Genomic DNA, 17611 nt, shown 5'->3' on the forward strand with positions numbered 1-17611 from the left:
TGTAGCGATGTATTCAAACAGAGGCGCGGTTTCACGACAAAAAAAGTCGAAAAGCCCGTTTAACGAATGCATTTTTGTCGACTGTTGCATAGCGACTGTTAATACGAAAGGTCGAGTGGAAACTACATACTTCGTGTCGCCATGGAAAAAGTGGCCCTTTTGCGCCCACCACTTGCTTGCAGCTTGTTCTTTCCCACGTCACCATTGAGGTCTTCGTCATTTTGGCTGCCACCATGTTTCCATGCTTCGGTTTTTTCCAAACGTGATCCCTAAGCAGCTCACCATTAAACCGCTAGCCAAATTGGCATATCGAATTGTTTGCATGTAGCCGTTTTGCAGCTGGTCAATTTGTCGCCCGTCATTTTGACGTGCCCAGGTTTTAGTATGGTGCCATTTTACAGTTCTCCATCCAGCAAATTCGAATTTTTGACGCATCAGATTTTGCGTATGTCGTCAGGAATGAAGCCGGCATATAGCAGTCGTCGTATTCATTCGGTAAACTGCGAGTCGACGTTTCGTCCGACACCCCAGCGGATACCCCGCGGGTACCAACGGACGGAAGAACGGACCACGTGTCGGAAAGCAATAATTTCGAGTGGTTTATGAAATGGACCCGGACGTTGTGGAGGTAGTGCGGATCGTATATTTTACTTGTGCAAACTGCCAATCTGTTCAAAGAAACAGCCTCAAAATTCCACACGCAAAATGGATGGCCCAGTCGAACTTTTGAACTGCGCGAAGTGCTTTTGAATGACTTTCGGAAGATCCTCAACACGTGGTCGTTCCCTTTTGCCTGCTGTTCGTCATCCGGTGTTAACAAAGGCAGCCAAGACGGCTTGGTCCGAATAAAACTGCGACGCTGCGCATCGGTGTATTTGCTCACAAAGATTGCGAGCGCGCGTGCTGAAAACATTTTTTATACATTTGATTTAACTAATCGATTCTGTCAACGGCTGGATGTCTTCTCTGGTAAACATGTATTGACATCGTCAATGCAAATTTTGATTCCATTTCGATTCACCCTATGTCGTACATGGCACATGGCTCTGTGTCCCCCCCCCCCCGGCCTCCCCGCTTACGCTCATGATTTCAGAACAGAAATCAACGGTTAGCAAATGTGCCGGTTAGTAAATGCTTAATTCGCATTTGCCGCAGAGTAGTCTAGAATGATATTTTCTCAACTATCTTTTATCATTATTAACTGACCCATCAGCATTACCGTGGCGAGTGTGCACAGTGTAGCAAAGCCGTACATTGTTCTTGATTTCGATGCACTTCATGTTTTCCGATGCCTCACAATACGCACTGGAGCGTGAAAACCGGCATCAGTATGATCTGGACCAAGTCAATTTGCCCATTGTCTTCATATTTAATCGTGTCTAACCTGATCGCCTCATATGTACGTAGGCAAAATGACCAAAATGCGTTCGTTTCAGCGTAGCCTGACTAAAGGCTTCTGCATTTATGCATTCTTCAAATGAGCGTACATATGCATGCAACATGTGTTGCGTACGTGTACGTGTGCGCGTGTGATCACTTGTGTAAGACGGCGAAAAATATAGATGCATGTTGAAATGTAAGGTGGTCGGTCAAATGCGACACGCCAGCTTAGCTGTGAGGCGTTTGATTGAGCTGCGAGATGGCAAAGAATGTGTGGGTAAATACGAAACATACACGATGTTTGCGTTGATGGCACGCATTTTGCACGTTGATGGCGTGAATAGCATGCACTTCAGAAGTCCAAGCGGCTTAGTGTCCTGCACGGCTGTGTGAGAGCAGCGCCGATGGAAATTTGGATAGAGCTCATTTTTCGAGATAGAGCTCATTTTAGAGCTTTTGGATAGAGCTCATTCATTCGAGAGGTAGCAGCGGAATTTTGGGCACGGGTCGTACGTCACGCGTGAAGACTATCGAACGATAACTATGGTGCACCTGTGTCTTTCTCGAACATGTTTGCATATTTGATCATTTTGTCCTTACCTTTCAGCCGCTGAGCATGTCACCGGAGTGAAATGAACTTAACACGCTGCTGATATCAGTTCTCAGCATTACAATTGCAATGGGTCAGTGGGAACGAAAGCTATGCGTTGTTCACCAAACACTGAAAATCCTCGCTTCCCACAACAACCTGTTGCCTGCTTTCCCTGGTCGGACATCTGTATTTTCACAGCTAGACGTTCCACTGAACGGCAGCTGTCAGAGCCATCCACGGCTCTGACGGCTCCTGGAAAACACAAACCAATCTAACCTTTCGCTGTGCCAAGCCGCAACCTTCGCAAAGTCCTAAAATACTCCAGCCGCTCACCACGAACCACCTGCTCGGGTCCCGTGGGCCGTATACGGCTCGGCCGTAAAACACACCACGCAGCACGGGTCGAACCCCATGAATGTGGAAATGTCCCACAAGGTATGAGTGTTCAAAACCCCTCTCGGAAGTCGATTCTCTCCACGTATCCGCGTAAAGCGGACATGTCCCCACGTATATGGGATATCCCCACGTTTCCTCAAAAGGTGGGGACTATAATTCCTCTCCTACTTTTGCGCATCGGAGGATACGAGGAGCGTACGAGGGCAGGAGGGAACAACACCCTTCGCCGCCCGGACCGTTCGGGCCAACTGCCCGCAAGTGGCCACCACGGCGGCGGCACCCAGCACCGGGCTCCGCTTAACTCACGTCATCGTCGCTGGGTGCAGTGTCGGCCTGTTCTATCGGCTGCATCTCGGGCCGGCGCTCGGCTCACGCGCCGCCGCCATCGTCACGCGCTGGGCACCGCTGCTACGTCAGCCGCGGCGTCGGCTCCGACGGCCGCCCACCGCCGGCGATCGACGCGGCACGGGCGCCGCTGCCGCCGGCGCCGACGCGCGGATGGCGCAGAAGCGTTGCCATGGCGACATCCCCACCGTGTCTGATGCCGTCGGTCGCCGGACGACAGAGGCGGATGCAAGACCGTATTCAGGAGGAGTACGGCACGGTACGACGCGGCACACCGCGGCAGAGACGCTGGACCACGGACAGAGGACGCCGGAAAAGTGAGGTCTGATTCCAGCGGGAGCAAAACAGTCCGAGCCTCCTCCGCACATCCTGCCGAGCGCCGCCAGTCCCGCCGACTGGGCCCGACACTGGCCGACTGTGGCAGTGGCCGTGACCGCAATCACGGCCCCCTGGCAATGACAGTCTGCGTCCGAGCGCGCCGGCCCAAGATCGAAGCGGGGCTCGGCCGAGGTCGGTCAGGTCGGCACCCCGTTCAAGGTCATCCACGCCTGTGTGCTGGCGATGCTGCGCCGCCGGGCACTTTGCGATTAAAAACAACTCAGTCCAGTCCTTGCCCGAAGACGGACGAACACCAGAAAGTCGTGGGGAGGGGCCCGACCTCAGGGCCCCTAGCAAGGACTTTCATTGGAAAGGAGGATCCCTCTGGGGAGAGCCTGCTCAGATCCTCGCTACGCCCTTGTCTTTTATTGGGTCCGCTAGCGAGTCTTACGAGCGTTGCATGCTCTCCGTGATGTCCATAGGATCCCGTTGGCTGAGAAAGGGACGCAGGTTCTGGTGACCGAGTAAGACGCTGCTTGGAAAAGCTCGGTTAGTAATAGCATGGCTTGTGGTGTAGTTAACACGCCAACCCTTTTCAGTTTTCATACTTTGCCAAGAACGCGGAAATTGCGAAACCGTTCTTGAAGTTCAGACACAAAGCGCTGTTGTTTCGTCACACTTACGCATCATCAAAACAGCATTCATGCTCTCTATGATGCACGAAGACTCCAGTGCTCAAAAATACCTCTGCAAGTTATGAGCCTTTTACGGTTGTTCTTGCTGGTCCTATGAAATAACTGTTACAGCGTAAGGAGGCCTTGAACGGCCAGGACGGGCGACTCCGCTTGCCACACTTCATATATCGACGTACTGCCTGAGTACTCCGACATCACCAGGCATGCGGCCAGCCCCTCCTGCGTGCGCTGTTGTACCGCGTACGCACGGCGCTTACCAGACGGCACGACAGTTGTGCCTGGCAACACGAGACGGCACGACAACCGTTCCTGGCAACACCAGACGGCACGACAGTAGCGCCTGACAACCCCAGACGGCACGACAGCCGCTCCTGGCAACACCAGACAGCACGACAGCAGCGCCTGACAACACCAGACGGCACGACATCCGCGCCTGGCAACACCAGCCGGGCAGAATCCGCGCCTGGTAACACCAGTCGGCGAGACAGCCGCGCCTGCGCGCCATGCTGCACCGCTCGACCTTAGCCGGGCACGCAGCCAGCCGCTCCTGCGCAGCCTGACGTATGATGTCCGGTCGACACTAAAGAACCCTTCGATACCCTACGGTCTTTCCGTGCCACTGCATGACACCAATATACAAGCCAGTCTGGCGGCTAGCGTTCGGTTCGCACCAGCCAACACGTTGTCCGACGGTAGGCTTGTGCTCTAGTACTGCTCGTGTCCGAATGAACCCTGGAGGCAAACAAGTTTGGGTCGTGTCAGAGTGTAATCGATTTCTTTGAAATTATTTGCATTTACCTGGTATTTGGACAAAGAGATGTGCTATTATCAAGATAAATGCTTTATTTGGGTTTAAGTGAATGATAAAAATGGAACAGACGGCGTCACAAACTGCCGCCACCGGCATCGACTCCATCGAAATCGACTCAGACTCAAGTCGTATCTTAAATCAGAATCGCAGTCGACGCAAAGTCGCACTGAACTGCTCAGAGTCAAAGTAGGACTCTGCGTCATACAATGTGAGTCACAATCAGAATCGACTGCAGAACGTCATCGTTTGGCGTGTAATCGCGGGCACTATCCGTCCTCGGCCTCCAGACAAGACGTGGAGTCTTTTGGGCATGCACAGCCGCCAGTAGCGATAGCGTCACAGCCACGGCGAGATGCTGAGACGGCGGCTACGTCAGAGCCGTGCCGATCTCCCTGAGAACGCGTCGATCCGCGAACAGCCGTCGACAAAGAGCAATGACTGGTCCGAGATCGACCGGGCGGACGAGGCTCACATGGGCCGGGGTCACCAACTACCAGCTGCAGCGAATCCAGACCAGGCAAAGGTCACAGCTCGACGTTGACACGCAGTAAATCACGAGGCGCTGGAGAGGTCGGCCATTGCGTCAGATCTCCGCGCCAGTCGTGAGGGGTCGCCTCCAAACGCCGAGGTACGATGTTATCTCGTGGGTACCTCGTGATGTAACAGCACAGCTATTATCGTAACACATGTCCACAACATCATCTAAGTTGTCGCACGAAATGGGAATAATGGCATTTGTTTAACAGCTGTGATTGAGCGATTTCTATTCAGCGGTGGCTGGCACAAAAGTACCAGGATGCGAGGACTTGAGGAGGACGCGAGGACGCACCTGATAGATGGTTTCGACGAATTATGCCACCGTTATTAAGAAACAGTGCATAACATCCTAAATTCAGAAGTTCACTTTGTGATGTCACTAAAATTTTGGTATTGACTCACGTACTTATCTACTTGATTTTCTCGGGTAGCAGAGATGGAATTACTTACTGCTAAATGCAGAACGTAGCTGCTGTACACGGCATCACGCAAAGCATGACCTATTAAGACGAGAGCTCTTGAAGGCGGTGAAGCATTATTTATACAACGCACACGGTACTGCACAATTTTGTCCATGTATGCTTAATTGCATTTGACCAGTTTTTTTCGGAATGTACGGCACTTACTCAAATGACCCTTTACACCGATCTAGTGGAAAGGGGATTTAAAGTAGGCTTTGCTCTATCTTGAAGTCACGAGTCCAGAGACGTGTCAAGCCGTGCCGAACCGGTCACCCAGGACAAACAGTCACGTGACGGATCTCTCTCTCTCTCTCTCTCTCTCTCTCTCTCTCTCTCTCTCTCTCTCTCTCTCTCTCTCTCTCTCTCTCTATCTCTCTCTCTCTCTCTCTCTCTCTCTCTCTCTCTCTCTCTCTCTGTCTCTGTCTCTCTCTCTCTCTCTCTCGCTCGTGCCAGTCAACACCGGTGGTTGATGGCGGCTAGTGCCGGGCAGCATCCGCAGAGTTCTGCCGTACCGATGGTGCCGATCGTCGGGGTTGACGTGCACGCCCCCAGCCTGCACCCGTGGCCGGCGACCAGACGACCGGACGCTCACCTGCAAGTGATGGGTCGGGCGGGGCCTTCGCCTACAGCTTCCGCCCGCGGGTCAGGCTCAGACCCCGACCAGGGCCGACGGCCGAGTTGCTGACCGCAACCGCGACCAGGCCGTCCGGACACAACTCGCCAAACACCAACGACAAACAACACTGCTCTTCGCCGCAATCGACTGACGACCTCCGTCATTCACGGCGTTCAATTCGGGGCGACCCTCCGCCGGTCTCTTCCGGCAACCGGTCCCAGTCCGACGTCGGCGCCGACCCGAAGGCCGCGCGCTCTGCCGCCGGTGTCGACAGCAGGCGGGCCGCAACCGCCGCAACACAACAAGCGCCGCCGCGGCCGCCGTGTGCTTGTCTGTTTGCCACGGTTTGTGGGTCAGCATAAGCACCGCGCCGGCGCGCGACACCGCCGCCCTGTCCTCGGCCGCCGGCGCCACTGCCGGCGCCTCCGGCGGGCTCCGGCGGCGCGGGCGCGCGCGGGCCCGCCCTTTGTGCGGCCGTCCGCTGCGGAGAGGGGAGCGGGGAGCGCCGCGGCGCGCCGATAATCGCTCGGTCAGAGGGGACACGCTCTCCCCCCAGTAGCCTAGGGACGGGGCCCTTTTGAGTTCAGCGAGTAGAGGGGGCGCGTGCTTCTCTGAATGCAGTGAGGATGCACGCATGCCGCTTTATAGGGATATGGTTCTCTCTAAGTTTGGCGGGGATGCGGGCACCGTTCACCAGCGGCGCGAGTCACTTTAAGTTCGGAAAAATACGCACGCCGCCCAGTAAAGGCGCGCGTGGGCTTCTGGGTTCAACGTAGATGAGCACGTCGTTCAATAGGAGCGTGGGTCCCTCTGGGTTCCGTAGGGTACATGAGCTTGCCACTCATTGGGGTGTGGGTCCCCCTGAGCCCAGAGGAGATGCGCGCATCGTTCGGTAGGAGGTGCGTGGGCCCCTTTGAGTTCAACAGGGATATGCGTGCCGTTCGGTGAAGGCAAATGTGCCTCTGAGGTCAGAGGTGGTACACTCACCACTCCAGTCTCGAGCTCAGCAGTTAGGAGGTGCCTCCTACAAACTCACAGCGAAGCGGTTAGTGGATGATACGCGGAGGAGCGTGCAATTCTGCTTGGCGACAGTTGTTTCGTCCATCGACATGTTTGTGGACGCGCCCTCGGCACATTGCCTCCGAGATGAGGCATGTTTATCCGCAACCAGTCGTTGTGTGCCCCGAGAGGTCACAAAACATCCGTCATGCATGCAGTAACGACGCGTGCTGGAGAGACCAGAGAGCATCACGACCGCCCACTTGCAAGCTCAGAAGTTTTCCCCAGGCCGTCACGGGGCCAGCACCGGACGCTCGCGGCGCCAAAAACAATACACCCACTCTCGCGCCTCACAAAGAAGGGAACAGTAAGTTTAAATCGTGGCGGCTGCTGCCACCTAGCGCATGAAAAATCTCCCACAAAACGGGATATGGTGCGAACCCTTTAATGGGTTACAACCAAAAAGCCAAGATTCACTTATCGCTTGAAAATTGCTGCAATGAGGTTTGCCTGTGTTTGAATACAGGCTCTGTCAGACACGTTACAGAAAGTATTGCATTACAAGCACAACACAAATTGCTTAACCAAGTCAGCCATGAAATAATTTCAAATGATAATAAATGAACTGTAGAAAGTAAGAGTGTGGCTCATTCTTACCGGCTATACTATCTAAAGCAACAGGGCAGTAAACGTGATGTGAGGATCGTATTGCTCGACTAGCGCATCTACTATCACTCTGCACCTCAGAAGTGATAACATTGCCCGTGTGGGCCAGTCACACACCTGGTCGCGTGCTCACGAACGTGTGTGGCATGCCTACGCTATCTGTCAATATGTGCATGGACTATCAAACACGCTCTATGTAGTCAGCGCGTCCGAACAAAACCAAGACCCGCTAGTGACAGTTGCCATTTGACCCCATTCTTATGGTTATGGTTGTGGTACAGCAAGCGAAAATGCAAGGCTTGGAACAGAGGGGGCACCCGAGTTAGACACCACAGTTTATCCTTTTGAACGTGTTTTAAAGCCAACGGGCTCAACGAAGCCACTGGTGTGAACGGACTAAGCACATTTTCAGGCCGGATAGCCGTGTCTTCGGGACACAGTTCTTGTCCCGTCAGCCCATGGACACAGCTCTTGTCCCGTTACCCCCTGCGCATGCTGGTGGATATAGCTATTGTCCCGTCAGCACCTGCGCGTGCTGGCGGATATAGCTCTTGTCCCGTCAGCCCCTGCGAGTGCTGGCGGATATAGCTCTTGTCCCGTTAGCCCCTGCGAGTGCTGGTGGATATAGCTCTTGTCCCGTCAGCTCCTGCGAGTGCTGGTGGATATAGCTCTTGTCCCGTCAGCACCTGGGCGCGCTGTTGGACACAGCTGTTGCCCCGTTAGTCCCTGCTCGTGGTGGTGGGCACAGCTTTGACCCCATTTTATCTATAAGGGCCTTTTTCACCATGTTAACTGGGGATGGGATCATTATCACCAGTGTCGACCAAATCCCAGCAAACCGTCCCCCCCCCCACCCCCCTCCTCCCAGCGAAAACCCTGATTTACCGGCAGCTCACGCCTGATCAGGTCTGTGAAGGTTCAGGCAGGTCAAAAGGATCAGGTTCAGGCACATATCGGAGCAGCACTGCATCCGTGCATTTTGTGGGGGCGAGCCCTTCTGTGGTGAGGCAGCCACTCTTAAATAAATAAGAAGAAAACCAAAAATGAGCGAGAAGCCGCTTGTGAAACGTCAGACAGGTGGGGCAGGACCAGCAGACCGACAGGTCCGCAATATTTTGCGTGCCGCAAAATAACGTCACAGGTTTTCGATCGCATTTTAGCGTGTCCACGGCAGTCAGCTAAAATTTGATAAGCGTAGATGCGTGCCGAAGTTTGGGCAAGGATATGACCAGCAGGCGCTTATCATGCTTGCAATAGTTCTGCTGGATTCCGTTCTAATTCATGAACACCTTTGACCGCAAGGAAGATAAGACAGACTGCGTAAAAAGCGGCGAATACAACTGGCGGATCGATGTAAAACATCAAGTTAAAATATCAGGTTACGAACGCGACGAACGTGACGTTACGCACGTGACATTCCATTGCAAGTGGAATCCGTGCTATTGCCTTGGAATCTGCCAAGTTGTTTCCGGTGACAAGCGAGTCCTCTGAAGGGTTTGCGAGACAAACGCGATCTCTTCATCTTTTCTTTCCATGCAACGTCATAATGCTTATGTTGGATTTTGTGGATATGGGATGTAGCTGACCACTCTTAAGCGCTTGTTCATGTGGTTTTTCTCCAGGGTTGAGGACGGTGGGGAGGGAGAGGCAAGGAGAGCTGCTTCCTTTTAGCGTTCACCGCCCGTACCTGCTTCCTCTCGCCACTCCGTGATGGGCTGTCGAGTAATCATTTTTACAGCGCAGTGTATCATGGTCAGTACAAAGCATCGCCCATACCAGTCTATACTTGCATATCAGTATCAACACACGCCCAGGTGGCCGGTTGAATGCCCTTCGCTGGGGTGGGGGTTAGTTTACCCCCTCTCTGTTAGATCTCCAAAAATAAGAAAGCTGGACACACCAAATTTACATGATGGGTTGGCTTGTATGAGAGCACTCTTTTGTCGAATTTTGAGGTTCCTAGAGTATGCCCTTGGAGTAAAATAGTCCAACAATATCAAGCTCCAGAATCATGCTCCAAATGCGCCCAGATTTTCTCATGCAACCGCCTTGAATCTAAATACTTGTTCTAAATAGAATATCACTAGCTGTAATTTAAGGTCAGTGATCATTTTAAGCTTAGGAACGTCAAGGTGACTAAAAACCTACGACATTGCCGCTATTTTGCCATTTGAATAAGCGTCAGGGATTACGCCAAGCGGTATGTTCTTACAACAAAACGCTTACCTGGGTCATGTTGTTGACCTATTCTGACCTTTAAGAAGTCCATTGAACATGACTGCTGCAGTCCCTGTTATCAATAAATTTGACATGACGAGTACCAGAAACTATCCCTCAGGCAAACAATCAATTAAAAAGCAAATTAGTTTGAGCTCGGCCTGACCTCCACACCTCACCCCAGTTCAATGACCAATATTTATTGCCTAAAAGACTATTCACAGATGGATGGCTTTGTTTAGCATTCCGTTGTCGAATCAGGTTCAACGATTCCCAAGAAATAGCCTTTGCTGACAGCCACGGCCTGAGTTTGACCTGCCATAGGTCAGCGACCTTACAAGGTACATGTGATGTTTTATACCAAAAGATTCGTTATTCAAATGCCCACAGCTATGCAAAGTTTGACGTGGCCACGCCGCGCAATTCAAAAATCATTCTGGAAAAACCTCCGAGGAAAAAGCACGTTCATTTTTACATGTGTCCATCTATAACTATTGCCTCTCAACATTAAGTCACGCACATATTGATATGTCAAAAAGTTTGGGAAAGCGACCCGGGGCTCCTTTGCGCGTACATCCCTGCCTCTGTGCATGACGACTGACGCTTGCCTCTGGTAGTTCATGACGACATAAGCCCTCCGTCGCCGAATCTTTGCGGCAAAAACAAACGCGTTAACTCGTCGCTTGCTGAAGACGCGTGATAAATGGCCACTAACCTCTAAGGATCACTTTCAGTCATGCAGTGCAGATTAGTGAAGTTGGAATACATTGCTCAGAAAACAAGCCCGGCCTTTTATGATATGGCGTGCATGCAGCTCGTGAAACATTCCAACGAGGACCTGTGCTCCTTTATCGGGCGGGTATCACCGCGCCTTCTATTGCATGCCGGGAATTCCAAGTCAGTCATGTTGTCTCAAATATCGGTTGGTGTTCTACGTCTCACCGACTGCCGGGGCCATCTGAGGCGGACGCCTTGGTTAGGCATCATGTGGGACGCGGTGGTGCAAGGCACCGGAGCGAACACAAGACCGACAAGTCCACAGTCGAGGGTCCTGACCGACTGCCGGGGCCATCTGAGGCGGATGGCTTGGTTAGGCATCATTTGGGACGCGGTGGTGCAAGGCACCGGAGCGAACACAAGACCAACGAGTCCACAGTCGAGTGCCCTGACCACTGCACCACCAACGTACCCGTCATGTTGTATCTACCTCCGTCGTTGTATTTCCGTCTGTCTTACCACTGTCGCAATGCCTCGATACGACACAGTTCCAGCTTGGTCCACAAATCAGCACGCCAAATACTCACGTTTGCGATATCTCCGATAACGCCAGGTAAATAAGTCGCCGAAAAAGTCATTCACACGCGTAAACCCCATGCTCGTTCTCGATCTGAGGTCCAGCATCCCGCGCGCTGGCGCTATCACGTAAATCGGCATCCCACAAATGGAGATCCCAAGATTCATATTTGCTCCCGCCACAAAGTGAATATCTTTGACGGCTTGACTACGGCTCAATGTGCTTCACCACGCATAATATTAATGGCAAGTCTATGAGCTTAAAAATGAGCCCTCCCACCAGCGCGAGGCGGTCATGAATTCTCGTACTGAGTCGTCAACCCGCATCAAGTGATCCTCACGCTCGTGCTATGGAAATTTCCGACCAGTACTGCTCTCTGTCTAACCCGTATATGAGTCAGCAAGCAAAAGAAGACTGACAGACAGACATAGAAACAGACACATTTATTTAGACGGCATATTGTTTGAGAGCCTCGTTTCAACACGGAGCTAGCACAGAAATAGTGTTCTCTGCAATCTGGGCCTAAACTTAGTTCTCATGGGCATCACTTGGTTCTACACTTCCCCAAAAAGCAACAACTGGAGCATGTAATGTGGAGAATGTATGTGAATATGTTTTATGTTCAGTTACCTGAAACTCGACTGGCTCAAATCACCCCTCTAAAGATGTTCTCTTAAAGTAGGCCGTGTGGTTCACCGCCAGCCGTCGGGTGCAGGCCAGCGCGTCCCCACATCAGCGCCAGAAGCGTCCATCGCGCCGCTCGATGACAGCCTCCCCAGCCCCAGAGATTTGCCGGTCTCGGACGACTAATGCCCTCAGCCAGGCGGTGACAGACCCCGTACGTGCGACTCCCAGCGTCGACAGTCCTGTCACCGACACGACACCGTGGTGACTCGGAAGCGGGTACGGGTGCTGGCAGCACGCCAAGCTTGCTGCGGTTGTCATCACGGACGGAGGAACAGGCCAGCGTTGTGCCATCAAAGGGTACCGTGGGCTAATCGAGCCATCAAAAGGTGCTGTGAGCTAATCGAGTTTCGCTCTCCGTGCAGTGGCCCACGCCCGACGCCTGCCTCCACAAAGGTATTCGATTTCCAGCGCGCGCCTGCCTCCTGGTATCACTGCGTGAGGGCGCCGCTGTTCGGACGACTCATCAGGGCCGGCAGTGCACGGTGGAGGCAGCCTGATAAATCATGCCTACCATGGCCGGCTGGCGCGGCGGTTTGGACTGCGAACACGAATAAGAATCGCCGCGGCGGCAGACACGTCCCTAACTCAGCCGGCAGAGCCATAACAAACAGGAAGCGGAACGAGGCCCATCTGGAGACGGCGCCAGCCGCGGGCCGTTACTGCGGCCGGACTGAGTCAGGCCGGCCCTGATCATCTTACCGGCAGCTTCCCATCGCGCCAGTCCTGCCACCACTGGTCGACCACCTTCTTCCGCTCATCGTGGTCCGCGTTGTCTAGCAGCCGCACGCGCACTTTCAGCACCGGCTGCGCCTCCTCGAAGTGCACCGTTTTATTCATGTCGCGAGCGGCGCCGCGTCGTCATCGTTGGTGGCGCGCTTCAGCTGGCGGTCGGCGGAACTCTCGGCGTCCCGTCGCCGCCTGACGCCGCTCTGCGAACGCGAGCAGGGAGCGTGAGGCGGGCAGGCACAGACCGCGGGCGGCGTGAGACAGCTGTAGCTGTCCGGGAAGCGATGCCAGCTAGATCTAGAGGAATTTCCGGTCTAGGGAAAAACACTCGATGCTGGTCTTCGGTTAGAACAAGGCTCGCGGGTCGGTAACTACCGAGGAGAGGCGAGGTGTGAGAGATGACAACACGGGGCAAGTTGCGCATTCTTTCCCATATGATTGTCGATCCCATTCATGTCCGCAGTTTGCAGTTTGAAGTTTGCAGTTTTAGCGGGCTGGGTGGGACAAAACGAAGGCAGATCATAACCCACACAGAACACTGGAAAAGTTAGCGTGTGCGTGATCTGATCGATATAGACTGTTGGCCTGACTGGTGTTGGTGTGCAAATAATGTGCACTGAATGGCACTGGCAGGCATCCTCTGATGACTGCACTCGGCACTTGACTTACGTTCCCCGCGAAACAAAGCAAAACAAAAGTGCCGATTGCCCATGACACTGCGGCAAAATCCACGCGTCCCGTTACGCACAACAGTGTCAAGAACCGGTGCACTTTCTCGGTGTCAGCAATGGCCAAGTGCCTCTGAGTCGTTGCAGGGGCACCAGCCAGTATGCTCTCCGCCCGCGAGAACTGTCAGCAGCAGAGAACCGTCGGCGGTCACGGCTGGCGCCGCCGCCCGGCGCCCCCCCGCCGCGCGATCCGCGCCGGCCCTGACGTCACGCTCAGGTGTGTATGCGAGCGAGGCGTCAGCAGGCGTATACGCGGCCGGCGTGCAAATAAACGAGACGTTAGCGAGCGCCAGTTCGCGGCTAGTGGTGCGTCAGGACTGGGTTGTGATCGGGCTTCGATAGCCGCCCATCCGACCGCCCCTTGACGGTATGCGGGTCACTGTGCTTGGAGACACGAGTCATTTGACGCATACGAGCTCGCTGCTGCATTTTCGTGGAAGGCAGATGTCCATGGGCGTTCATCATTGCATGCTTAAAAACATTGAATTCGATGCTGCATGCGTACGATTCAGTTCAGTTTTTTAGAGCATGAATCGATGCTACCGATCGTGTCAACCCAGCAAGATAGGACGATGTGCCGTAATCGTCGATAGTCCATGCGCTCTTCATGTCTATCAAAACATCTGCTCGCGTGTTATAGCCATTGGCCTTTACGTAGCACCTTTTCACTTAGCGTTTGACAAATCAGTCACAATCATGAGTCCTCCATGTCTATCAAAACATCTACTCGTGTGTTATAGTCATCGGCCTGTACATGACGCCTCATCACTCAGCGTTTGAGGAATTAGTCAAAATCACTCATTAATCTCTCCGCGACAGATAACGCGCCGCTGCGGCTGACTGCTCTTGTCACCTGTCGCCACATGGATGACCTCCACATTATGAACAGACGACGGTTAATCGGGGTCAGTGACGCTACCAAGAAGTTTGCATCATTTGCATCGATGAAATGCTAGACAGGTGATGTCGGTCACCCCTCGAAATATAATTGTTCCACGTGTTAGAGTGCGATGCTGCACATCTAGGACGACAAGTGGATACGCATGATTGTCCTGGTACCGGTCACGTTCCTGTATCGCAGGTCATGCACCGCCCTAACGCCGCCAAAAGGGGCGTATTTCGGGCAAACTCAGTTGGGGGGTGGGACTAGGTAGTGATGTCAACAGCTTCTCGCATCCGTACACCTAATTAGATTTATCTATAGATTTTCCCAACTGCGTCAAAGCTGGGGGAGACCGACAAGCCGGGCACTGTTACAACAACTTTGGAAAGGCAACCGATGGGAGGGGATAAGGCCCTCGAGCTGGATGTCAAACTGCACTCCTGTACCAAGACGTTGCATCTCTAGTCACGAGGTTAAGGTTGACGTTCAGCTGCCTTTCATATACAATGCAAGTGATTTGTTATTCTGCTAGTTCCGTGCTGCTTTCAGTTAGGTCATTGGCCGCTGCCGTATGCTATTGCTGCCAGCGGATCACCCTCAATTAATACGTCGCCACTTCCAGCTGTGATTGTGTGCGTGATCAGTAGGTCATCATCCACAGTTGGAGTTGGCCCTAGTCTTTCAAACAAGTCTCTTGTTGGCGCTGTGGGAAATCACGACGCTTACAAAAACAGGAGGCTGGAGGGATTGAATCAGCACTCGCCGCGGACCGCTGCGCAGCCCTTTTTATAAAGCGCCGCCGACCGCGGTGGTTACATTGGCGCCCACAGGCAAACAGACATCGAACCTGAACATCCCACGTGGAAGTCCGAGTCCGTCCCAACCGCGTTGTTCACGGGCGCGGTGCGAGGGGGCGTGGGTCAGCGACCAACAAACTTTGTTAAAATTTAACATTGGTCCCATGAGGGTTGACTGGAACGACATAACCAAAAATTATGCTACCCTCTGCCTTGCCCCAACTTGGAAAACCTCCACTGCCCCTGGTGCTGTTATGCCCCTCCTCGACTGCACGACGCCACGCCACGACCAGTCATCACGAGTGACAGCAAGACGTCTCACGATGTCCTCGCCGTCGGAGCGGCCTCCAGCACTCGCGGCCCCGGCCACAGAGATCACTCACCGTCGTGGTCGGGCCGCCGGCGTCGAAGGGCGACTGAGAGCGCGGGCAAGCCCCGCTGGCCGTGCCGGCACTACTGGCCCTGTCGGCAGCCGCGCCCTGGCCCAGCGCGCCCGGGGCTAATTCTGACCTGATATTAAACTTGGCAGCGGCGCCGAGCGGGCCGCGCCGCCGCGCCGCCGCGCGCCGGGCGCACACAGGTGGGCACGCCGCGCCCGGAGGACCGCGTGCCGGCGTCACGGAGGTCACGGGCCGCCTGCCGGAGCGGAGCGCGCGGCGACGGTGCAGCCGAGGCACGCGAGGACCGGCTGCCAGACGGACGGACGGACGGACGGCGCTGAGGCGCGCTGTGGCGGCTAAGAGCGACGCGGAAGTGTGGCGCGCGGCAGTGAGCGCTGCTGAGAGCGCCGGCGAGTTTCGACAGGCCGCTGGAGCGGTACGTACGCCCTGCAGGTAACCTTGCGGCGCGGTCCTGCGGCAGCGGGCGCCGAGCCGGCCCCGCCTCCATCTGACTGGCTCGGCTCGGCTCGGCTCGGAGCGCGCCAGGCCTTGGTGACCGTGGGTGGCGTCGCAGCTGACGTCAGCGACGCGGAACAGCCCCGGGATATTTGCGGAAGTCTCCACGGAGCAGCCCGCCGTCGGCCAGGACCGTCTGGTTAGTGCAGCCAGGTCCGCTCCATATCGGTCCAACTTCTCGGTGGTAACTGCTCCGACGAGACCAAACGTCACCAGACGGTCGGCTCCGCCGCTATCAACGCCTGCGGCACTCGGCAGCCTGTGGCGCAGTTCGTCCAGCACCAGCATGAACCCAAGCCTCTAGAGAAAACCAACAGGCGTGGAGGGTTCTGAGCACATCGACTGCGAGAAGTCATGCAATACCAAACAGGATCAGTGCATGCTAATCCTGTGTTGGACCGGCGATATGGATGACAACATAAATCTTACCATTGTCATGCTAGACTCAGTGTTGCGCTAATGCCTATGTCAAGGATGTTAGTTAATTTCACTGCTATAGAACGTTGTGGATACAATAATCGCTTTCACGTGCTTTGCTTCGACACATATCGCTGGTCACACGCGCGCAAAAGATCACTTTGAAGTGACGTGGGGCCAAATCGTGTTTGTCTTTATACAAATAGTTTCGTAATTCGGCTTCACCTTGTGGGTGGTATTTTCACAAGAAATATTTTCACTGGGCAGTTGTTCGCTCGACATCTGACAGCAACGAAGAATGCAAAATTATTTCCACAGCTGATAAAATACATCCTAGATGAAAAGTGCACCATGACCCAAACAGTTTGCAACTTGCAGCTGAAAACGCCTCTGTCGGAATCGGCTAAAAACGACAAACCAGTCAATAGAAGAAGAACATTGTTTGCGTGAAACTTGCGTGCACCGCGTCAAAACGTGGAATCACGCAAAGCGGGCATGCCTGTAGAACACGAGCGACTTTGTAGAAAAATCGGCAGCCGTAGCGTACAGAAGGATGTATTGCACATTGCCAAGGTCAGAACACGACAGATCCCTATTCCGATGCCCAGCAGCACACTCCTACTTCACCACACAGTATCTAGATACTTTATTCAGCGCGACACGTTCAGATACTTCCTTTCATTCAGACCTCCACACCGCAGCACTATCAGGCTCTGTCACGTGGCAAGGCCGTCGCGTCACGTGACAGCTACCCTCCCAGCAGTTCTACCCGCCTGAGAAAATTGTCTTTTTCTCCCGAGTACCTGTATACACATCACTGAGAATTTTGCATCTTCGGACACGAGAAATCGTTGGCATACTCCTCTAACGTTTCCGAGGTCCGGCGTGGCTAGCACACTGGCAGAACCACACGAACTGTCTGGAGCAGCACGCTGCTCCAAACACGAACCACTCGCATCACTCACTTCGCCCACTTCGGGCGAGCGCACGGAGCCAGGACACGCTTAAGGTTCAGCGGCCGGTGCGGTCCCATGCGCCCTACATCCGAACTGACCCCGAACACCGTCACCGCTGCACCACCGAAGCCGACGCGGCACGCGGCGCTGTCGTCATGACGCCGCCGCGGTCTGCGACAGTGATTTGGGTACTG

General features: G+C 54.1%; 1 protein-coding gene across 4 annotated transcripts in view; it reads right to left on the bottom strand.

Annotated features, from left to right (window-relative positions):
- The window catches only part of LOC119091430 (proton channel OtopLc), a gene marked incomplete at its 3' end in the record, with an annotated part of 59264 nt that extends 43683 nt beyond the window's left edge, over positions 1-15581 (bottom strand). The window contains 2 exon segments of one of the 4 annotated variants that reach the window (XM_037214220.1): positions 12714-12943; positions 15532-15581. In XM_037214220.1, coding sequence (XP_037070115.1) covers positions 12714-12851 — 138 coding nt within the window. 4 annotated transcript variants of the gene reach the window in all.
- Between the last annotated feature and the right edge of the window lie 2030 nt (positions 15582-17611).

Source organism: Pollicipes pollicipes, unplaced genomic scaffold, assembly GCF_011947565.3.
Source record: "Pollicipes pollicipes isolate AB1234 unplaced genomic scaffold, Ppol_2.1 Scaffold_3447;HRSCAF=4054_pilon_pilon_pilon, whole genome shotgun sequence".
Lineage (NCBI taxonomy): Eukaryota > Metazoa > Arthropoda > Thecostraca > Pollicipedomorpha > Pollicipedidae > Pollicipes > Pollicipes pollicipes.